Below are 24,820 nucleotides of genomic sequence, written 5' to 3' on the forward strand. Positions count from 1 at the left end.
CCCCTTCAACCCCCTGCCCCAGACACTACACCATTGAGCTATTTTTTACTTTGCATCAAAATCAACCCCCCAAAAAACAAGTCTTGTGCGTGTAATAATAATAATAACAACAACGGGGATATTTTATGTAGTGACACCACATGCACAATTGCCTGTGCGTGCTTTACTAGTGTGCGTTGTTAATACACAATTGAATGTTGTTAGTTGTATCAAACACTGAAAGGGTAGCCGGCTCAGACGTGACACGGGGTGCAGTCAGTAGATCTGTGCAGCAAGTGCGCAACAAACCGTGCTATCTGTTCAGCGTGTGGTTTTGTACAGTAATCTAACAGGGAACCTAGCCTGCAGGACGTTATTTAACAGGAACGAATTTCTTACTTGGGTTTACCTATGGGAGCGCTTCGCATAGTGGTGTGATAATCTAAGCGCTTCAAAGTATGATCAGTGATTATGAACGTTTACAATCAGTAGAAAAAGTTTGCAGGAGCCAATGTGCAGTGACTCCGGAACATGAATTTACCTTTATTTTGCGGGTTAATTTTACTCCCCAACTATGCGTGGCTTACTCCATTAAAATATCTCGAAGAGCGGGCCATAAATACAATTGCATATGAAACAGAAGCCTTACCTGATACTGGAGAGAAACAACAAAATTCACACATAAAATAGAACGGGGTGGGGGTCGAGAGAGCAGGAGAGGAGAGAGAGAACGAGAGACATGGTAGAGATCAAAACCAGGGAAGAGAGAGTCCATGCAGAGAGACACTATATAAGAGAGCGACAGACTGAGAAAGAGAGGGCACGAAGGTAGTGGAAAGAAAAGAGTGAACATTAGAAAGAAAATCAGAGAGAGGAGAGTGTCAAAGGAAGATTAAGCACAGGAGAGCGACAAGGACACTGATAGAGAGGGAGACAAACCGAGATAGAGTAAGTGAGAAGAATAGAGGGAGAGTAAGAACTAGAGAGTGTGTGGCTTAATGGCTACAGCGGACGACTTTAAAGCCGTGGAACCAGCCTCAAGTCTGGCTGGAAGCTAAATCAACCTGTGATTCACGGCAAATCACTTAATCTACCCATGCCTACAATGAATGCATCCATCTGTAATGCTCCTTGTGATCATGTAAAAACGCTCTGATACCTTCGAGTAGAGTTCACGCTACATCCAACTGAAAAAAAACAAGCATTAAAAATGCAATAGGTCTGGCCATTCATTAAGTTAAAGCCATTTGCTTTACTATACAATACCATTACCAAAGCAAATGACTAACTTAATCAAAGGCGAGACCTATCGCATTTTCAATGCTTGTTATTACTGCTATGCTGCCCATCTTCAATAAGCCTTATGAGGGTCAGGTTTGGAGGTCCTTCCAGATCTCCCTAAAGAGAGGGAATTAATTAGTTTCTGCTAAGTTGTTTAAGGATCAGACTATTTTAATCCCCTTGTACTCAGTGAGTTGTTTCACCCGCGTGAAGGGAACATTGTGTTATAAATTCAGTACCTGCGACTTACTGAAGATTATTTTGAAACCTGAGATCTGACCACAGTCATGTAGGTGCTTCATGAGTGTGGGTATGGATCCATCCGGGTTTGTCAAGGTTAACAGGACGTTAATGAACATTGAGAGTTTGTATATATTTACTGTCTGTATATCCTCATTACAGGGCATTTTACCTGACAATAATTATAGTGTGAGGGAGAAGATAGGGGACAAAATGGCACACCCCTTCCTCGTACCTCTACTAAGATGAACTGCTTCACAGACTTTCTTTCGTGTATTGGGGTCTTGTAGCCACAAAGCCCAAAGAAGAGAATATGGGGCCAAATCCAAACCTGTTTAAGACAAAGGCTAGATATTTCCAATTTAACTTATCAAATACCTTCTCTACATCTAATGAGAGGAGGGAGCCATCCTTTAGTGTGCAGTGCACACTGTCAATGTGGAAGTTCATTTACATGCTGTTGCCACATATGCAACCAGATATAAAACCACACCAATCTGGTTCGATTAAACCCGGAAGCAGAGGGCTAGTCTAGCTGCCAGAACCCTTGTGAATATTTTGGCATCTGTGTTTAGCAGCGAAATGGTATTGAAGGAGCTACATTTTATAGGATTCTTGCCTGTCTCCGATCATGATAATTTTAGCTTCTGGCATGGAGTTAGTAACTATACTCTGCTGGCTAACGGCAAAGAATAATCTTGTCAATAATGCAATCAATAAGCAGCAGGACTTTTAGAACAGAGGGACTAAAATCAGGGCCATGAGCTTTTCCATTATGTACACCATATTCTACAGGTAATTATCTTTTTCAGTCTAATAAGCTTATCCATGCTTTCTGGCTGGGATTTTGTTATGAGCTGCACGGGTGAGCTTTTAATGTAGATTTTGATCTCCAACTCTGGGAAGTCCTTTGCTAAGTGTAGATTACCATAAAAGGCTCTGTAGGAAACCTGCCTTTTCTGAAAAGTCACCCCAGATGTTTCATCTTTTTTTCAGGACCTTATTCTTGCTGGCTTTATAACTCTTTACACTTCACCGCTGCTAACGAGGAGTAAGGGCCAGTGCTCAACCCACCCTTTTAAACATGGTTAAATGTTCTTATTCCTAATTGTCACAATTGTCTTGCCTATAGGTCCCTAGTATATTGTGTAGAACATGCATGCAGGGCCTGGAATTTAAATGCCTGTGAACTGAAGTTCCTATTGTGGCATCCACAGATTGGGCCTATAAAATATGTATTCGGGCCAACTGTAACCTAACTGCTGCAGAGTAAAACCTGTAGTGAGACATGTCCATGTAACCCTTTTTGACAGACATCCCTTTTAAATATTAATAAGTCACCCCTATGTAGGCTCTGTAGCCCTCAAGGTAGGTTGCATTGTACTTAAAAGTGGCACATGAAGAAAATTAATGTTACCAAGTCCATACAGTGACATGGGTCCAGAAGCTATTTTCACTGTGGCAGGCCTAGCTGTCATTAACAGAAACACAGAGTGCAGTTTAAAAAGTAAAATTGCTATCTCTAGTTTGGGTCCAAATAGAAAAATAATGAAACCACTATTTTTAACAGTAAGTAAAACTCAAATCCAATTGTGACATCAGATTTCTTTTTTAAATTACGGAAAATTATCTTTTAGAAAGTTACCATTACTCTACCTAAAGCTCCTGAAGGCTAATTTGCATTAGCTCTCTAGTACTAGCTCAGCCTGTACTTAGCATCTGATGAGTAGTGAAATTCCTCCAGGGGCCATACAATAGACCACTTTGATTGAAAGATCAACCACAATGGCTAGGGATGACTCTTCCGTGCTCAGCTGGACATTCAGGGTACGGGCTGCTGCTCCTTCTGTATGCACAATAGTGTCAAATCCTGCATGAAAGACTTGTCTGAGACACATGTAAAATGTTTGCATCCTTGAAAGGGGTCAAATATGACTAGAAAACAATTCTAAGTACCCCTCGTTTGGCTGTTGAAGGACCTGGTTTGTCTTACCAGACTTCTGTCTCATTTTTAGGTCTCGCCTAGCTATTGCGTTTACGCAATCGCTATGCGAGACTCTAGTAAGAGGGGCATTTCAAAGTGCTCCCAAAAGTGGATTGCATGGCGAGCTCGCGCACAATCACGTGCATCGTGCTGCCATGCAATCCATTTGGGGGAAGCGCTTCAGCCCACTAGCGCGTGCACGTGTAGCCACAGCCTCGGCATCATACTTCAAAGGGTCCGCTCCCCCGCCTGCAATGCGCGCCCCCGCCACAGCATGCCGAGAGATTGTTTCCTCATGGCGCTTCTCACAACTGTCCCTCCCCCACCACAGGGCTAGTCTCACGGACGCATTGCCATCCATCGATTTCACTTTCATGCCCGTGTTCTCTTTGCCTTTCAGCATACAGCCCGCCCTCCCCCCTCCGTGTTTTCTTGCAGCTTTGCCCAGATTTGAGTCTCAAACAACCAAATTAATAAGTTTGCCCAGCACGCTTTCTGCGCTTACAAAGTTAACACATGCCGCGCTCATTCCATTTTCATCCTTCTAAGGTCGATAACATTAGCTCCATTAATTCTGCGTCTAAGGATTTAAATAACCATATGTTTTCTTGCAACTTTAGGCACTTCACACACACACAGCCCCACTGCTCACACACACGGGCATCAAGGCAGCAACAGAATGCTCTGAGCCCCACCAGTGTTTGCCACGCACACATGCCTCTCGCATCTCGTGTTTTCTTCCAGCTTTGGCCCGTGTTCTCTTTGCATTTCAGCACACAGCTTCTCCGTAGCCACCATTTAACTACCATCCTTTTAGTTAAAATAAAAGAATTGCCTTTAAGGGTTTAAGGAACCATAGAAATACAAGGCAAGGCAACACACTCCGAATGCCACTCAGAGCCACATAATTACATGCCACATAACAACAATGCACTCAATACAATAGACACTCCAAAAACCAATCAGTGCCACATAGTTACACACCACATAATTACACTACACTCAATGCCACATGCACTCCAAATAACGCTCAGTGCCAATTAATTACAATGCAAGATACACTCAAACACTCAAAGCCACATAATTACACGCCACTAAAATTAACATACACTCCACACAAAACCACTCAGTGCCACATAATTATATTCTACATAATTACACTCTATCGCCCTCACTTGCTATCTTATCTATTCTTATCTTATCTATTCTTATCTTATCTATTCTTATCTTATCTATTCTTATCTATCTTTCGGGCTATTGCACTCTATCTATTGCATCACCACAGAATCACTTAGCACCACCACAGCATCACTCAAGGGCAACACTACATCACTATGCGCTACCACAGCATCAATTAACGCCACAGCATTACTCGACACCACCACAACATCACTCACCGCCACCACAGTATCAATCTGTACAACCATTCAACAACAACTGGCTCTAATATGTTCTCTCAATATTTAGGAAATGGCACAAATTTTTTTTTATAATATTTAACTTCTGTTCTTGGATTTTAGGCGCAATTAAATACACTAAACATAATCTTCACAAGAGTTATTAACAAAAGTTTAAACGATTGCCATTATAATTTACATTAACTTTTATTTAAGTATTAATTATTTGCAAAAATCAAAAGCCATTGTTATTTGTAATATCAATACATCTAAGTCACGTAAATACAACACATATTGCATTACAAATGCTATAGGTGTCACATTTGCAACAGTTAAAACTATTGACATTGTACATGAGAAAGCTAGTAATTTCAATATTTTTAATACCAACACGTGAATAAAAAATTGGTCAATTTACAATACAAAAAGCTCAAACTTTCCTAATGCGAGACCTATTGCATTTTAGATGCTTGTTTTGTTGTGGGTCCAGGCACTGCTTCAAACTGGATTTCAGTATTAGATGCGGGAGGACACTAGTAATTTCCATTGTACACTATCCTACACACCCTGAACTCTCAGAATCAAAGATTAGTTTTACTGAAGACTTTGGCCATTTCGAATTGCCCTGATGCCCTGTATTTTAAGCCTGCTTGAAGTAAGGCGCACAGGAACTGCTGAAAAGGTAGCTAGGTCAGGACATGGAAACTTTTACCCCATAGGTTAGGGAGTGGTAAGAAGTCGACTCCCTCCCATAAGCTAGAGCTAACCATACACGTGGCACACATTCTGGACCTGCGGAAGAACAGTACAGGATTGGGCCTGCTGTTTGTGATCCGAGTATAGCCCTTAAAGACCGGATCTGTTCCCTCTTGTAGAATGGATAAAAAAAAAAAAAAAAGAGGACTCAGTGTCAGCTGGCTGACCTGCGTGGTTACATGAAGGCAACTAGCTGCAAGAGCTCTTTCTCCAGAAGTGCCCAGCTGACCAGTGGCAAAGATGCATGAAGGCCACTTAGGAGTGTGTAGATAATTAATTGAGCAAGAAGCACTTGTCTACGGTTATGTTATAATAGTATGTGTGGACAACGGATGCTTACTGTGAGAACAGATCATAAACAGTTGGTGAATTTGTTTTCCACTAAGCGTTCAAGTAGGGCAATGCCTAGAATTACCAAATGAGGTTACAAGAGTATTCTTACAGCATGTGTGTGTGCCAGGTTTTAAAACTACCACCACTGCAGATTGCCATGATTGCTGGTCTGTGAGGAGGAGAGACCGGTGATCATGGATAAATGTGCGGTCACCAGACTTATGGAAGTTGTCAATGGTAAGGATACAATGGATGAATGGGATAAGGCGATGATTAAGTCTTAAGAATGATAGTGAATTTTATGAAGTAGGGGTGGCCTAAGAGAAGGCAAATGGGTAAGAAGGGAAAACAGTGCTGATGTGAAGCATATCAGGCAAGAATGGATCGTGGTGCGCTTTATTTGGAGGGAGAGGGTTTTGTGCTTTTGAGATTGCAGGTGCATGTGTTAGATTAAGCACACAAAGGACTTTCTAGCATGAGTGCCACAAAAAGGTGATCACGGTTGAATCATTGGTTGCTGGGTTTGGACCAGAAAGCAGAGACAAAAGGTACATAACTGTTCCGTAAGCGTGGAGTGCCAAATCGCAGCACCTGCGGTATACTCTGCTAAGAAGGTAGAAAGTCTACACAAGCTTTGGATTTTGGGTAGCAGACTCAAATACACATTGGTGGTCACAGATTACTGTTCCCCAATGGCCAGAAATTACATTTGCAATTCAGGTGAATTCCCAGTGAAGACTGAGTTGCTTGTGAGGGAAGCCAAAAGAAACTAACAATTGAGTCCACTCTGTGTTTCAAGAGGCTTAGTGTTTGACAGAATATGGTATTAGGCAAATTATATAGCATTTTATCCCTACAGCAAAGAATGATGGAGAGATGGGATAGGATTTTGAAGAAAGGGTTCAAGGTGGCTTTGAATGAGGTAGGCATACAGTGGAAGGCAGTGGTGAGGATGCGGCTTATTGTGTGGGCTTATTGTAGCATAATTCATAGTTCAGAGACCAGTACTCAATTCGAAATCATGGGAGGAAGCAAAGTGGGCTCTTTATTTCTGCTAGGATGGCTGGTTGGTGCAAAAGTGGATTTGAAAAATTAAAGGACTGGTGTGTAGCATTTTTCACAAGTGAATAGGTGAGAGCAAAAAGGAGCGGTTTGGAGAATAAAGAGCTACACTAGTTTCGCAGCTGTTGCAAGTGAGAAGGGGTGACCAGGTAGTAGCTGAATTGAGTGATAACATTTGGACTGGTACAGTAGTAAAGTTGCTAGAGTATGTGATGCAAGACAAAATGGTAAATGAAGGCTCTGAAGAGAAATGGCTGGAAATCAAATTCAGAGAGTTAATTTACACAGAGAGCTGCGTGGATGTCAGATTGTAGTTGCGAATACTATCCTGTAACAATCATACAATTGATGTTCCTGTCTCAACCTTGTTGAGCTTGACGAAAAGTATGACGATGCAAAGTTTTCTCATCTTGTTTTTTTGTCCATAGTTCATTGACCTGTAGATTTCTCTTGAATTTAATAATATTTCCTTACTGTTATTTATGGGGTCTAAGCCAAGACAATATTTTAGATATTTTTCTATGAGTTACAGTGAAGGAATTGATTTTACAGGAGGTTTATGATAAGTACTAGACGAGTGATATCATGAGTAATTGAAAGACATCATTAGGGATAAAACTAGAAACTGGAAAGCAGGGGTGAGATTCAAGGAGTGTCAGTTGCAGTGGTCCCCTCCTCCTAAGACGGTTATTTTCTAGTCCGTAAACATCTCCTATTTCAGCATCACGTCTGTTCATTATCCAATAATGTAGCTTAATGGGAACTTCCTAGGGGCCGATTGTAATAAATCTGTCAAACTTGATGGTGGTGGTATTAGCTGTATGTATACTATGGACCCAATGGTCAGATGTACCCATTTTTAGAATAAACAAAAAAGCTATGATAAAGCTGAAAATCTGTAAATGCAGTTTACAGGCTGATTACATCTGAGTGATTTAAACCTATTCAGGCCACAGCTGTTATGTATAAATCCCCCGAGAGACTTGACAACTATTGAGCCTGTGACTCAGAGATAAATGGTATGAGTTTCCACTTGTATTTTATCCCAGTTTTTTTCTTTTCGCAACTAGGCTTAGCATGGCCAGTACTCGGATAATCAACTTCCTTGCCCAAGTGATCTACAGTCATTACTATAATAGCTTAGGCCATCTAGTATTTCTGTGTCCCGGGCTTATAGACTTGAAATGAAATTATACATTTAAGAATGAAACTGCTTGCACGTGGCATCAGAACAGTCTAAGTGGGGGCATGACTATTTATGGGTAAACAGCCCTTACAACGAATCCTTAACTCCGCATGCAATTATAATGTGGTGGTTACAACGACCGCGCTGTAACAACATATACCATTACCCCGCAAGTCGTAACAACGAGGGGAGAGAAGGTGTTGGATTTAAAATCCAACACCTTCTCTACTGTTGCACAGACTGGAGTTGGAATATTAAATTATGCTATTCCAACATCCAGAGCCTCCCTCCACAAGTCGTTGTTACAACTTGCGGGGTAATGGTATTCATTGTTACAACGTAGTCGTCGTAACGACCGTGTTGTAATTGCATGCGGAGTGAAGGCATGCGTAATAAGGAGACATATTCCTATTTAGGTGATACGTGGTAGTGCAAATTTAACCAAAAACAGTTATGTGCTTTATAGGGTTCAAGGCAAGATCACAGTCAACCAGTGAAAAGATGAGTAGCTGCATTCTGAGGGCAGATGTGGGCTATTACTGTGCAATGATAATGTGTTCTTTAAAGTGCTGTCTCTTTAACTCTAACTACAACTGAAGGAGGGTGGGTGGTCCTATTAGATATATGAAGTTGTTTCAGATCCCGGGCGCACACAGATTAAAGAAAAAAAAAAGCCTATAGCACACCAAAAAGGATGAGCTGAGCCAGATAGGCAGAGATGAGGGTTGCGATGACTTTGTAAACAATGGAGCTGCTTTTAAATATGTGCACAGGAAGGAGAGCCAGTGGAGTTTTGTCAGGGGAGAGGCATAGGGGTATGCGGTCTTATGTCTTCAGGACTTTGGAGAAGCATGCTGATGTATGTAGGAAGCCCTTAACTCTGGGGTGCCATGGAGCAGTTAATTACCCCCATCCAGTTGCAAGCGTAAAAGGGCTTCAAAGGCAGCTCTGAAGTCACTATCTGGAAGAAACTGTTTCACTTTCTAGAGAGCAGTTCAGGTTTTCTTGGCAATGTGTTTCTCAGGGTATGACGTAAGTGTATTATCTGAGTGACTTGATACTATGTGAAAGTTCATCAAGGTTCATATCACAGACCCAGGTTTGGACTCACAAGCTTGTTCTTGGCGAACATAAATAATTCTGTTTTGCTCTGGCTATGATTTAGGTTGGTTTTGGACATTCAGGTCTGGGTTAACCTTAGGCGGTGTTATGTTTGTAGTAGAGTAGACTTTCAAGTGGATATGTGTGGTTGCCTGTGCATTTTGGTCCTGGAATCAATTAGCAGAGTCCCATGGGTCTCCCATGTAGCGGTTAAGATGACAAGGTGCAAGACAGGATCCTGATGGACTACGCAAGTTATAGGGATCTTCTGCGATATGGAGGTGCTCATTTGAATAAATTGGTGTTGGTTGGATAGTTAGGAGGACAACCAGCTAGAGACATCAGTGAATCATGATCAAGACTCTTGGGTGTGGACAGGGACGGGATGGTAGACCGTGTTGAAGGCAACTGAGTGGTACAGCAATATAAGGAGGCAGGGGTCATATTTATCTGTGGTCATTATGGCACCTATATACAGCAATCATTAGAAGTCAGACTAGTGGTCATGTAGTAGATGATTGACCCTGATGTGATCTTAAGATTTCTGCAAAGATTGCACTTTCGATCAACTTGCACTGTAGTGTTGATGAATGATGGGTAGACAGTTGGTGGGCATGGGTTTCTTAGGGGGAGTGGATCTGGCCTTTCGAGAGAAGTAGAGGAGAATCAGGTCAGAAATTAAGTGATGTCACTTCCTGAAGAGATGGAAGTAGGATTCTGGGGTATAAAATAAGTTTTCTGCATTTGATGCATTTTGTAAACATGGCATTTAAATACTAATTCTGACTTTAAATGGTGATCAGTTACATAACATGGTTTCTTGGCCATCATCTTTGGATCAACTTGAATGTCACATGGTAGCAAAAAGATTGTAAATGACAGGGTCTGGGTATTTTAGTTTTGGGAATGAGAGCATGTAACAGTAATAAGTTAAAGAGTTACCTTTGATATTTTTACGAACGAGAAGTGTGGAGTAAATGGATGATTACATATTATAACTGTCTTTAAATTTTAACATGTTTCTTTCCCTAATATTTTATATGTATTCAACTTTGTGATGGTTCTGTAATACGTTTTAAGCCTAAAAGACCAATAAAGAACTTGAATTTGAGATGAGACCTGACTGCTCATCAAGCATACCAGCCTTTCAGAGGCAGGCCAGGGAGGAGCAGTCATACATAAAATGACAAACAAAATATGCTATTTGCAACACAAGTCTGATTACTATTTTGTAAGAAAATTGCTAAAAGTTTACACTAATGACAAGTTTTAATTTCAGGCACTTTTCTACTGGGAGATATTTGAATGTGTCCATGAATATAAAAATTAAAAACAGACAACACCACATCCCTAAAAGCTGGCTCTAAAAGATGTCAGGCCTACAGAAATCAAAGACGTCCAACAGGATAGTATCCCAGGCAAAATAATTTTTGTTTACTATTTACGGGTGAGCAAAGAGGTCCAACCAGGTCAACTACTAATAAATCCTCTAAACATTGAGGGGATATATTTTGAGATCTGGCCCCCTCGAGCTAGAAGTGACAGCACTTACCTAATTAAAACCTTTGCCTGCAATCTCTCAGAAATGTATGAAACCATTGTTTAATTGTTGCTGACAACCGTGCCACTATCATAATTCTTTGAATGATAATGGAATGGTTTAAGGGAACCAAGAGGTCCAGTAACATTAGTGGCAGCTCCATGCATCTTCCCAACAATGCATGCACACACAACCCTAACCTTTGAAACTTTCCATCATGAGACTGGAATTTGAGTGGGAGCTGGACAGTTCAGTCAGAAAGTAGTGACCAAGGACCAGAGAATGACTGTCTCCCTTGAATCAACCCACTTCACTGTCTTTTGAAAAAAAACAACCAACCCTGCCGTACAGTCAATACATGAAGAGCGGCCAAGGGTCTCCAGGCAAGAAAATACAGGGATGAGAATAAGGGAAAAGGACCAATTACGATAGAACACCACGCCTCCAAAAGGAGCAGGATCAGACAGCGGAGGTGGTAGAAAGTGGTAAGGAGGGCAAGGAGAGATGGGGACCAGCTAAGTGAATACAATGGAAGAGGAGGAAACCGGCACCAAGGACCCGACCAAGCACAAAACAGAAATGTAGAAGGTGGTGAATGGGGGGAGGAGAGAGAGTGAGAGAGAAAATAGAACAGGTTCATATTGAGAATGGAGGTAAGAGGGGAGGCCGTGCAGGCAATGAAAGTTAACAGAGCAAAAACATGCCAGGTGTGGAAACTTGAGCTGGGTGAGAGCTAAGTGGGCAAAACAAGGAAGCTCATAGGATTTACACTTTGGGGCAGGCTTCTCCGAAGCGTGCAGAGAAGTGATGTCACATGAGAGGGAACTATCCAGAGACAAAGGCACAGGTACATGACTCCAACAAAACCAGACTGCTTGTGTATGATGATGTACTGATGTTAACTATTCCTGCTTATATCAAGAGGGATATAACCCAGATTAAGGATTAAAGTAATCCTTAATGGACTACATCTTGGTCTTTAAATGACACTAAATTTGCATGTTCTTCGCCACCAACAGAATAAACATTTGATTTTGAAATTTAGGGAACTTCATGACCGGAGATGGAATCCACCAGGCACAAGCATCGTCCATTTTTGTTATCATAGGGACTATTGCCACCATATATACACACAATTTAATAGTTCCACAATCGTTGCACTTTCAATAACACTGGTTTCTAAAAACACTGTGTCCCACTGAATAGAATGGTGATGTGCGGTCTCAAAACTAAGGGCCTTATTAAGCATTTGGCAGACCGGAAACTCCGTCACAAACATGGCAGATGTTCCATTCGCCGGATTGTAAGTACATTCTAGCATATGGCATGTGAAATATAGATGTTGGAACATCTGACATGGTTTTTTTGTTCAAATCTGTTTTATTGATTTTATGTAGCGGTATATAAGGAAGCAATTATTTGTAACACTTTTCTCATACAGTTAAGGTTTCTGAAGCAGTGCATACATATATGGTACTTATCTCTTTGGTATAACATCAGACTATCTAACCTTTTGCAACATGAATGCCTAGCGAGTCGTGACAGTTGCTCCTTTTGAGGAAAATATGCATATACATTTCCTGACCTACAGTTATTTCTAGGCACTATGCAAAGTTACAACAGCGTATGATGGGTTAGAAATTAAACAAATGCAGTGCTTTGGAAGAGCTCTTCCAGCTCCGACACATTGGGTCTGTGAACAGATGAATCAAAAATGAACAAGCACAAAAAAAAACAATGACCTGCCCACAATGTCATAATTTTCCATTTTCGCGCAAGCTTGCGTAGCGCGTCCTTGTTAGTGTGCTACTCAACGTCACCCATGTGTAGTGCCCATGTTTATTTACATTCTGAAGAGGTCTGTGTATACCCACGGAATATCATGGCGCACCCGTTAGCACAATGTATAGCTCACTGCTTCTATTCACCCACGTCTCGGTCAGGCGGATCTTTAGGGTCTCCCTCCTGTATATATTGCAGTTTTTTTTAAGAGGTTGTCCCAACTAGCTGCTATGGGTTCACGACACAAACCTAACGTTTCTTCACGTTTGATAGAGATGCTTTCTGCCTTGGCCCATGCTAACAACGAGTGTCGCCACGCCCGTGCATGTGGTGGGTTCGCTGCCTTCCACTGTCTAGTCAGGAGCCTTTTAGCTAATATTATCCCCAGGTCTAGTAAACTAGACACTACTTTGGTGGCAGGCGTCCTCCTGAATTGATGTAGTAGGTATACGGACCATTCAAAAGGCAGCTTTCGCCATGTGCATGTATGTAGTATTCTAGTTATCGTGTTCCAGTACACTCCTATCCGGATGCAGCTCCATAACATGTGGACTAGTTCAACTCCTGGTGAAGCACATTTCGGGCATGCCGCGTCAGTGCGGTTAAAATATCAATTGATCATGGCAGATGTGAAGTAGGCCCTGTGAATAATATACAATTGAATTTGCCTAAATCTCATATTCCGGGGTATTCGTATCGGGCTAAGTATCCGTGTCCACTACTTATCTACTAGTTGTCGCCCCAGATCTAGCTCCCATTTGCGACGAAGAGGGTCAAGATTTATCGCTGCATGCATCCTGAGAGAGGCGGCAAACCATCGTATAAGGTGCCTGCCACGCCCCATGACATGAAGATATTGCATGGTAAGGTGGGAGTGCGGCTCAGTAGTCATGCCGCTAGGTTAGCCAGCAGCAAGCGGTGTGTAAGGAATTGGCCCGGTTGCAACCCTTCATCGTCCACCAGGGTTGTATATGATATCAGTGTTCCGTCGCGGTATAGATCCCCTAGTGTCTGAATGTCCCTCTCTAACCATTCCGCGATTGACTGTGATGAGAGTACTGTGAGCCCGCTTGGAGACCCCCTCCAGCGGTATCGCCGGTGCATAGGGAACAATGCTTTTGATGATGTAGATGGATCTGCGAAAGCATTTTGTGTGCCACCGCTAACAGCAATGGCTTTGGAGTCTTTGACTTAACTGCAGGATGAAAGAGCCTGGCTATTTGTGCTAGGGAGTATGGTGGTTGTGTGGTGGCTGTGTCTGCGCGATTCCTGTCTGCGAGCCAGTGGGCTATCCATTGCAGTTGGGCTGCCAGATAATAATGTTCGAAGCACGGCGCTGCAAGGCCTCCTTGATCTGTAGGTAAGTATAGTTTTGCCAGTGCCATTCTGTGTCGTGCGTTGACCCATATGAAGTCTCTAACTAGCTTAGTCAATGTAGCAAAAAAGGACGCAGGGATATATAGTGGCAGGTTAGCAAAGTAGTATAAAAGTCTGGGGAGAATGACCATCTTAGCTAATGCTACCCTGCCCGTTACTGCTAAAGGAAATCGCATCTGTGACCGAATTGCTGTTAAGGCTCTGCCCAGGTTCCCATCGAAGAGATCTTTCGGTTGGCAATAGATTTGGATACCCAGGCAGCAGAAGGTGCCCTCCCTCCACTGCACCTCTCTGCCATGAATAGTAAAATGTGGATCCTGGCCTCCTTCGGAAAATGCATATATACATGATTTCTCAACATTCACCTGTAGTCCAGAGACTAAAGAAAACTCCTGTAACAGACGCGGCAAATGGTCAGGGACCCTCTCAACGTCTTTGACATACACAAGGAGATCATCTGCATAAAGGGAGACTTGATGTACCGTGTCTCCCAGAGGTATGCCGTCCCCTAACGTGGCGCGTATCGCTTCAGCCAGCGGCTCCATTGCACGCACAAGAACATCTGACCTGTTTTAACAGAGTATCCTGTCCACCACACTCTTAATAAGGCCCCAAGACCTCTACCTAAGTAGACCCTTAGCAGTATTGTCCAAAAAGACATCAAATGTCAACTGATGCATGTGCCTATTGGTACTACTAAATGACACTATGTCAGAGTCCAAACTACAGATCTGTTTATGAAGAGAAAGGGCACTCTGTCCCATATAATCCATGCATAACTAAGAGGAGGAGGAGATTACTCGCCTCTGTAATCTGCATTACCTTGGATCTCTTTTTAGTCTAGCTGATGATTACTTAAAGTTCAGCTACGCACTACGAATGAAAAGACGGAAGAAATTACAGGATTTTATGGGGGGGTTGAAGGGTGTGAGGTGGAATTGGTGTGGATAAAAATGAGACTACCTTCCATGCCAGAATTAAAGTTTTTGACAGGAGATCAGGACTGTCATAGTTACTTTCACTAGCAACAATGGTATTTAAGCTGCACTGATTCATGGAAAAAGATAACGACATGACTGGCATATGTGTCTGAGACCTCAAAGTGGAAAAGAGCCAAATTACTCTACCACTGAAAATGATGCACTGGCCTGTTGGTGAGTTGTGGCCTATCTCAGACAATATGTGTGGGGTGTCTTAAGTTTAGGGTTAGAACTAATCACAGGCCTCTGGCTGATTTGCTGACAACCACAGGAGAAGAGAAGGCTACTCCCCAGGATAGCTAGATGAACAATCAAATTTTAGGAGTTTTATTTCAGTTTTAATTATGTTTTGGATGTGAGGAACTGATGATTGTTGTATCCAGCCTGTCAATGTAAGCACCTGCTTGAGACTGGGAAGAGTATGGAAGTATGGCGACAAGTGTAAATGATGGCACAGGCCTAGTATTTACGAAGAGGAGATGGCTAAGGCCATACAAGAGGATGAAATGCAGGGAATGGTGGCAACATTTATGAGAAACAGGAAAGAACTGTGTGCAGCTTTTTCATTTTTATGGGATAGACAATGATTTATCAGGCCACAGTGGCATGTTCCACAGAAAATAAGTAGTGGTGGTAGCAGATGGGTTGATGGCACATGTAGGTGCACCAGAAATTAGTGTGACAAGAAGAAGAATTAAAATCAAACTTTATTTTTGGAGACTGGATTAGATTGTAGAATAGGAAAAAAACGAGAGTACCTCCATTTCAAGATCTTACAGTGATGAAACACAAAAGAAAATGGTGTATTCCATCAATAATGTCGAGGGGATCGAACCGCCATGGAAGAATATCGTGTTAGGCATTTTTTTGTTGAAAATATGGCACTTTAGGGTGGTCCCTAGTGCGATATTTAGGACTTTATTATTCCTGTTGGCCAGATAAAGTTTGAGATGCAAGCCAAAATATATAGAATTAATTTTTTGAAGGAGTGGTTTATTTGAGGAAGGTTTCTTAGGAAATTCATTTCTAACAACATAGTCCATATGGTTTCTAGGAAAATAAAAGTGTTTGATACAAGAGGGAATTATAGACCTTTCCACATCAGTTTATTAAGCCCAAAGAAATGGCCTGGAGAAAAGCTAGACTTGGGTTTTTAAATGTTTACAGTTAATTATGTGTGAGGAAGGCAATAGAACACATGTATGCAAGTACATAAAAAAAACAAAAAGGAAAACAGCTCAGCAGGAATATAACCTATATTCCATGAAAGAATTGTAGGCCCAAATGAGTTACAAAACCCCAAATCAGTCCTAAGAACTTTGGAAAACCGCAAAGCGAGCTGGAGTGGAGAACAAAGATGCAGGAATAGAAGAGCCAGGTGTGAAATGAGGGCAAGCCACAACAACTAGAGACACTCCCAGTCACAGATTCTCGCGTATAACCGCCACTTTGATGATCAACAAGTACCCACTTAAAACTCTGAAAGCGATGCACATGTCTGGATTGTTCTCTGCAATCCATGGTCAAACTCCTAGTTGTCACGTCCCGGTGAGACAAACCTTAGCTTCCATTGCCTATTCCTAGCCCTATACCATTAGTGTTTCCTGAAACTGACATGAAGCACCGTGCATAAATGTAAACTGTGACCCATTATCCAATTCCACCGCCCCCCCCAAACCTTTTCAAGTAGAGAGGCTTATTGTTTTAGAGGGTGGGGATGTGTAGTCCATTCTAGCAGAGGTGTAATAGTAGGAGACTATGACAATGTAGATGGGAACCTTACCTCGTAGAACTAAGTAGAGGTTACATCTATTTCAGCTGGTAGGCGATTCCCCACACTCTCTGGTTCTAGCTATTTGTTCTGTAATAAAATAAGTATTTTTCTCTTCCCTAATTCCTGACAGTGCTTCAGATGCGTGATTGCTTTGAGCTTCTTTTCAAAGGTGGTGTGCTTGTTTAGGTTATCAGACCAGACAACACTGGTCTAGGCATTGGCCTCCTAAGCTGTAAACCGAAGTGGGAATGTGGAGCAATGCAAGTACAGTGGAAGGTCTCATGAACCTGCAACACCAAAGAAAAATAATTATTGGGAAACTGGAATAAGGCATCAGTGAAGAGAAAAGAGCCTGGAGAACCAGGACAAGTAAAAATGCAAGGTACTGAAAAGAGAGGGTGCAAGTGAAAACTGGACAAGAAAATAGGATGAGAGGAAGACAAACGTGCCAGATGAGTAAAGAACTGTCGTGTGCAAAATGTGAACCAGTTAACTGTACAATTGGCAAAATCAGAGGATGGTTACTCGGTAGACAATAGGGTCATGGAGAGAGAAAATGGACTACGAAAGAAAGAGCAATGGAGAGCAGAGAAAGGAAATGCAAGAAAAATAAGCTATGGAGGATGAAGCATGTAATCAGGACAAAAATCTGCACAGTAGCTTTGTACATGGGAAAAAAGGAAATTGATCAACAGAGCGACATGCAAGAAATGGGTTGAGGAGACCAGATAGCACAGCTTAACAAGCATTGGCATAGCCAATAGGTCTCGCCTTTGGGACCTTATAAGCTTTTAGCTATGCAGCACACTATCCTGGGTGCTGTACCTGCAGGGTTTGAATAGCTATACAATTACTATACACTGGGTCATGTAGTCTGATTTAGGGATACAAATAGAGCCAGCAAATAGAAAGCCCTAAAATGTGATTGAGGTTGCAGGCCTACCCTTGGGCTATTTTCTCCACAATAGTGAGAATGCCTTCGTTCATTACCTATAGCAACTCTGCAGCCAATGTGTTTTCCTGCACAGTTATAGATTTGCTGTATTTGCCACACAAACCATCTGCAGATTATGACAATAAATGTTTTGTTTCTAGTTCAAACGTAGTGTTTCCGCACAGTGGAAGGCCCTTCACAAAGGTTAACTGGTCACCTTTCCGTAGCTTGTTAATGTACTTGGTTGTTAAGTTGGTATTAATTAGGTGAAGTCTTTACTCACAAAGTGTCAACATGTGCAAAAATAATAAAATAGCTAAGTACTACTAACGAAATATGAGGTATTGTTTGCTTTTCTTGCTGCATAATATTGTCAACCCTCCTGCATAATGTGGTCATCTCCTGCTGCATAATTCCAACGCTCCCGCCTATAGCCTAGGGTATCCCACTGGAACTTACAACTGAACAATAAACAATAAAAGAGTGATGGAGAACCGTACTTGCCTGAAATCATGCTCCCTTTTTTCCACCATCTAGCTTTATTTGTAACAGGACAGAGAACAGAAGGCCTTGCCACAGTGCATGAATGGTAAAACAATGGTAGTTATATTATAATACTAAGGAAATAAGGGTTTCACCACACTGTTTTAGAAACAATATTGCGTTTAAATTGTGCGCACATTTGCTGCTGGGATGTCATCTATGGCGTCCAGACGTCTTCAGAAATGAAATTGAAAATGTAGAGAGAAAAATAATAGAAAAGTCTGAACAAGGCAAGGTGCTTGAGAAAACATTAACGTTATGGCGCTGCACCTCAGGAGATTCGGCGTTCAGAACCTCAAAAACATTCAGGGGCTTATTTACAAGCCCCTAGCACCACCAGTACATCACTTTTTACCATATTGAAAGTGACGCACCGTTGGTGCAAGTAGCTTGCAAGGAACCCCCTCAAGGATCAAAAGAAAGTAATCGGAACGACTATTGTTCCTAGATAAAAACTTTCTGTAGACACTTTAGAAAAAAAAAAATCATCAATTGCATGATGTGTGGTAGCTTAACTCAGCAGGCGACCAACCCATGCAGAGACTGAGCCTACCAGGACAGTAAAATGGTTGTGGATTCCTCTGCACATACACACCGAGAGTATTTTTGTTAAGAGTAAAATAAGTAGAAGCTTGGTTTATTTATATTTCCCCGCAAATTGGGACAATGCACTTCTCGGGACAAATTGCGGGCATCAAAATAACAAAAGGATAAAATAAAAACATCAAAAAGTATTCCCAGTTCGAAAGATCGATGAAGCACAATTTCTGTGACCTATGCCTCTCCCGCGCTCACTAGTGTTGGTAAATAACGAAGGAGCCCAGGGGCATGGCCACGTCACTTGGACCCTAAAACTAAAATGCTTGCCTGCAAGACAGTAAAGACCATAGAACACAACGGGAGCGGGGATGGTTCGAGCTAACTTTATCATACTTCCATATGTGCAGGAGAACAGGAAAATAGTTGCTCAGGGAATGATTTCGCATCTGTGGTGGACTGTCACTCGGTTTTTCAGGTCATGATGTCCCTTACCTGATGAAGTGCGCCGATGCCATAAATGTTGGTGGCGTTTAGTACGTCGCTTTCGCCCTGCTGCATGGCTTCGGCGTCTTCCAGTTAGCCAGCTACGCAAGCTGGCAGACCCGTTGAAGCGAACGGCCCGGGACTTAATATGGAGAACGGGAGGGGTGTGGGAACAAAGTTAACATGGACAACGGGAGGGGGGCAGGAAAAAAGTTAACACGGACAACGAAGAAACTGAACACTGACAACAGGTCAGGGACTAAAGGCAACACAATCTACGGCGGGAGGGGAGCAGCAACAAACAAAGTAAACACAGATGGCCTCCATGATAGCAGCAATGCTCGGAACAGGAAAGCAGAGGCAAAAGAAACAAGCATTTGCAATGCAATAGGACTCGCATTTACGCGAGACCTATTGCATTGGAAACGTGAGTGCAGGCAGGGCGAGAAGGCACGAACGGGAGTGCGGCGGTTGCAGGGGTCAAGAAGTCACGGACTGCTGGAAGGGGGGAGGCATGAAAAGAAAATTGTTTTCGAAGTAAAGGGGCCAGTAGCCATGGAAGGATACATGGCCGTCATGAGGAGGGACTAGCAAGCCTAAAACCAATCGGAAAGGCAGCATTTAGGACCTAAGCCAATGAAAAAGATGGGCGGAGCTTCCACGCCATACTGAATACTGCATGCCTCTCAAAGCGAGCAGCGCATGTGCGCTGCCGCTGTGGGCTCGACCTAAAAAGTAAGTAGAGGGCCAGTAGATCAAAAGGCCAAGAAAAAAAAAAAGAAATACACCAAGACCCACATAGTTTCTACTCAGCCTTATGTTTTGTAAAATATATATTTTAGTTACAAGCTACTCCCCTAGTCTGAATTAATACTTGCTGTACATGATGTGATGGAGAAGTAGTGGTGGGTGCAGATGTGCGAGGGAGCTTGAGTGTGACTGACTGTCCAAACTCTATGACCCTTTCAAAAGTAAAGCGGACTTAGGACTGATTCTGCCCTAGTCTGCCTTTGTGGAGTCCTATCCGGGATTACTAATCTTTGAGTCACTGGCCTGACATGTGACTGAATCTTGTCACTCTTATGGCAAATCTGTCATGTGAATAACCCTTACCCAGCCCTATTGGATTTTTAGGGGTTATCCTGGCATAAGTGACTATTTCTTTCTCTGCCAATATTAGGCTAACGTGATGGACTCTGCTTCCAATGCTGCCCATCTTTCAGGGTGATTGAGCATTGTCAAGTTGCGAATGGCAAAGAAAACTTCAGTCAGGCCAGGCCTTTTAGCCAACTCTGCCTTCGAAGATTTGTAGTTCGGCTTTCTTCGTTATAAAAATGGGTTCCAAATTTCCTGCCGATCAAGTGCTGCCTGCAAGCATAACAAGCCAGGACAGCCTGTACTTAGCTCATTTGACAGGATTAGAATACCTTATACACAACGCTTTTCACACTGGATTTCCATAGTTGTATCCACAGCCAAGTGATAGATGGAAAAGGCAAAGGACAAAATAATAGGTGGGCAGACAACACTATCACACCACTGGCGAGGAGAGACAATTGGCAAAAAAAGTGTTCACACAATGATGGCGCATTATTTAACCTTGGGCCATATGGTGGCCTACGGTTGAGAACCTATGTCTGTTGACATCTCCGGTCACCTTCAAAATATCAGACTTTCTACAAGACTCGTTACAGAGATGAATTACAGATTACCTGCAAGTTATATAATAATTATAAAGGAAACGTAGAGTCGCCGCTCCGGATGCAGGCGTCCCCAAAGAATGCGAGCGTCCTAGTATCAGCATTCTGTAACGCCTAAACTGGATGATAACAGATTCACTGGCAGCTGAAAGAGACAACGAGCACTGACTGGAAATAATCTGGCAGCACTCTGAGACCATTTTACTTCTTAGCGCCAGGCGGTTTGCTAGCCTTGTATGCTACAACGAAGCTGTGTTTACTGGAAATCAAAGATTCAGAAACACTAATCAAAATAAGAATATCAAATCATAAAGCAATGTTAGTTTCGTTGCTCGCATGGGGAAGAAAATAGCGCATAGAGGGCAACGCGTAGTAACAGCAGCGTATCTTCAAAGAAAACACTAATACGGTTATGAATTACATTTATATTAAATATGTATATTTTGGTTAATCATTTTATAACACCATCGTGCACACAATAAAGGTTTACAACGATAACTTGTTAATGTGAGAACGAAAGTATTTAACATTAAGTGTTTCCATACATAAAAGATTTTACATATTTATATATTTCAATGATATCTGCCACTGCCAGCGTCCTGGATAACATTATCAAACAAAAGCAGGGGACACACACCCTGACCTCTCAGCTCCCTCCAGCGTGGCCATCTTGCTGCTCCCTGACCTCCTCTTCCTTTCGCTACGTACAGGATACGCCATGCGTCCCCATGGAGACGATCAGCCAAATTGCCACAAAAGGATTGAACATAAAGGACGGACTAAAAGTGCGTAAAGCCCTTCACGCCAACTCAAGTATGGCGGCCATTCTTGGAGATGTCAACTTTTCATCTTGCATAATACAAAGTAGTATGATAACACACTCTGTTTCAAAATAAATACGGTAAATATTCCCAGAATTGAAACAATCATTATTTTTCGTTATAGGGAATTTAACAGAATGATAGGTTATAAAGATGAATCCTGCGTTCTCAGGCAGTCTGACTTGAAGACAGTGTTAGCAGTTATGTTATTTTAGTATGCTGAGGTTTACTCTTTTTATGATTTACGCTCTACTTTTGTGCAATGTACGGTTGGGGTTACTTTGACTACATTATAGAATTGGATTCTATGATGTGGAGGTGGTTCACCTTTGGTTGCTGAGGTGGCTGTGGTTCAATGCTGTACTTTTTTCTCTGGAAATTAATTTATTTTAAATAAACCTTTTTGTTCCTTCGACTAAAACAACCTGGAAACGTCTTATTTGTTGATTATCCCCAATACTACTTATTGGTACCAGGAGTGGGGTTAACCAACATATTTCTTGGTGCTTTCATGAACAACTGGCCAACGCTTATTGAGGCTGGGATCTGCACCTCAAACCTGTTTGATGACCTCTGCCTGTCAGGATGAGAAGCCAGCTAACAACTGTTCCTCACCTAACAACCAAAGGTGAGCACTCTAAAAGACATGGAATGACCACGTCTTAGAATTCCAGTTCTATGATGTAGTCAAACTAACCCAAAACGGACATTGCATAAATGTAAAGCATACATCCTAAAAACAGTAAACACCAGAATTCAAAATTTGCGAACATACGTGACAAGAATTTTCAATTCTATCAAGGACACGGACGCGAGGATTATGCTTCTGCTCCAGCGGAAAAGTGCAAATGTACATATCCTCCCTGCGTCACAGACCCGTCATCACACTTACTCATTCACTCACGCATTCATTTATGGGGCCCATAACACCAACACTCATACGTCTCACTCGAATCTGCACACAGGAGGAAGAGAAGCGCTGGATATGTGGGGGTACCTTATTACCTATAGGAAGAAGATTCTTTAAATTATATACATTTTGTACACTATATATACATATATCTCTGCACCTCAAGGATCCTCACTTTAACATCAAGGCCCTCCACCACTTGGTCGATGGACCAATTAGATGGACTGGTTGATGGTGATTTAGAACCAGCTAAAACACATTAAAGCTTTAGAACCTTTGATCAATCAATACCTCATTAAAGAATTACAGACTCATTTGTTAATCAATGTTTAGTTTATCTAATTAATTCACGTTCATTGGCATGGTCAATCAAATCAGAATTTCAATGAATATTTTTGGCATAAATTTGGATACAATTATATTTACCTAAATTCTTACAGCAGCAACCATTTCCCGAAAACTCATCAGCCATGCACAAATCAATAATCCCTTCTGGTAAAATCGTTCAGTCATATGCAGGTTAAGACCCAAACGTTCAGGAAAAGGTTTTTCGATCGACTCAACACAGTCCCAACAATAGCCAAAGGACCATGAAATCAGCTAGCAAATCGATCCTCCTCACTAGCAGTCACCCAAGGAAATTCGGAATGCACATCTCCCCACCCTCATCTAAAGTTCCCCTTATATAGTAAATTCTAGGATAATACGTAACATTTTCCAAGAGCTGAAGGGTCCTGATTGGCTGGACCCCTAAAATTTTAAATATTGGACTCTGTTCCCAGGTTCCCTTGGTTCCCAGGGAATTGAATATGTCATCTTTTAGTTTATGCAGTTCTCATGCAAAGCGTTCCGGAGTATCAACATGTAGACCCCTCGATACAGATTGCCATTGTCTTTCTGTCATTCACACTAGCTGAATTCTGGCAGTCCTCTGTTGTAAATAAAAGATCTCCTGTAGCCAGGTTAAGTATAAGTACGTTGTAGCTTTATTCATTGGTACAGCTTCAGATAAGTTACTGGAAGATGTAAAGTCCAGGTGATGCCCCACCAGGAGCAGCCTCCCTGCTGCTCAGCCTGCTCACTCCAACTGACACTCACAACCTCATCAGGCACCCATGCATTCCACGACATCATCAATCATCCAACATTCCAGACATCTCCAAGCACACTAACTCTCATGCGCCCTGTATGAAAATTTGAATGGCTGCAAGGCGGTTTTCTTCTAACTGTAATATAGGCAAAACCACTTACTTGTGATAGCAAGGCCACTTTTACATCCAAAATCGTCATGTATGGACACAGTCAAGAGAAGACACATTGGCCCCAACTCACTGAACAATACTCGTACACCATAATAAAAACTAGGGTGCTTTTGCAAATGCGCAGGGGACATCAAACCAAGTGCCACTGAATGTCGGCTCTCATGAAGTACGGGGCACTGCCTGTGCTCAGAGCACCTTCTTGAACACAAACACAAAAGGTGCTCTCACAGGAAAGAAACCGTGCTCACACTGCAGAAAGTTCAGAGCTGTTCTACCGAGGATGCAGCCAAAGCGTGCTGTCAGGGTCCAACCACATCAGAGGGACACAGCAGGGTAATCAGGCCAACTGCAGCTCTTTGAAGCTTCTAAATGTGAGATCACTGTTATGACAGTCACTAGCAGTGCATGGGCAGAGCAGCCATAGGTGTGTGAGGCAGGCAACGTGCAAGACAGTGAAAAAGAAAACAGAACTTCAGATCACAGGTCACAGGAAAGTCAAACGAAAGTCAAATACCCTGGTCTGCAGGCTGTCCTGGTGACAAAGGACACTGGTGGGGCTGACCAGAGCGTATCTCTAGTAATCCTTTTTCTTGGGAATTCTTTTTCTTGAGGTTCCAGTAGCAGGGTATTCCTTCAGCAGGACGCAGGTTCTTTTAAATCGTCGCCAGTGTTGTAAATAAAAGATCTCCTGTATCCAGGTTAAGTATAAGTACATTGTAGGTTTATTCATTGGTACAGCTTCAGATAAGTTACTGGAAGATGTAAAGTCCAGGTGATGCCCCACCAGGAGCAGCCTCCATGCTGCTCAGCCTGCTCACTCCAACTGACACTCACAACCTCACCAGGCACCATTTG

At 42.3% G+C, this 24,820-nt stretch overlaps 1 protein-coding gene across 2 annotated transcripts in view; it reads right to left on the minus strand.

Annotated features, from left to right (window-relative positions):
- LOC146809732 (transmembrane protein 11, mitochondrial-like) overlaps window positions 1-21,732 on the minus strand; it is a 60,697-nt gene extending 38,965 nt beyond the window's left edge. Inside the window, exon 1 of one of the 2 annotated variants that reach the window (XM_085616583.1) lies at window positions 21,616-21,732. In XM_085616583.1, the coding sequence (XP_085472709.1) occupies window positions 21,616-21,692 (77 nt within the window). In that variant the 5' untranslated portion in view covers window positions 21,693-21,732. Of the gene's footprint in view, window positions 1-21,609 lie in introns of both variants that reach the window. The other variant, XM_085616582.1, reaches the window with a different exon arrangement.
- Window positions 21,733-24,820: the final 3,088 nt, after the last annotated feature.

This window comes from Triturus cristatus, chromosome 7 (genome assembly GCF_964204655.1).
Source record: "Triturus cristatus chromosome 7, aTriCri1.1, whole genome shotgun sequence".
Taxonomy (NCBI): domain Eukaryota; kingdom Metazoa; phylum Chordata; class Amphibia; order Caudata; family Salamandridae; genus Triturus; species Triturus cristatus.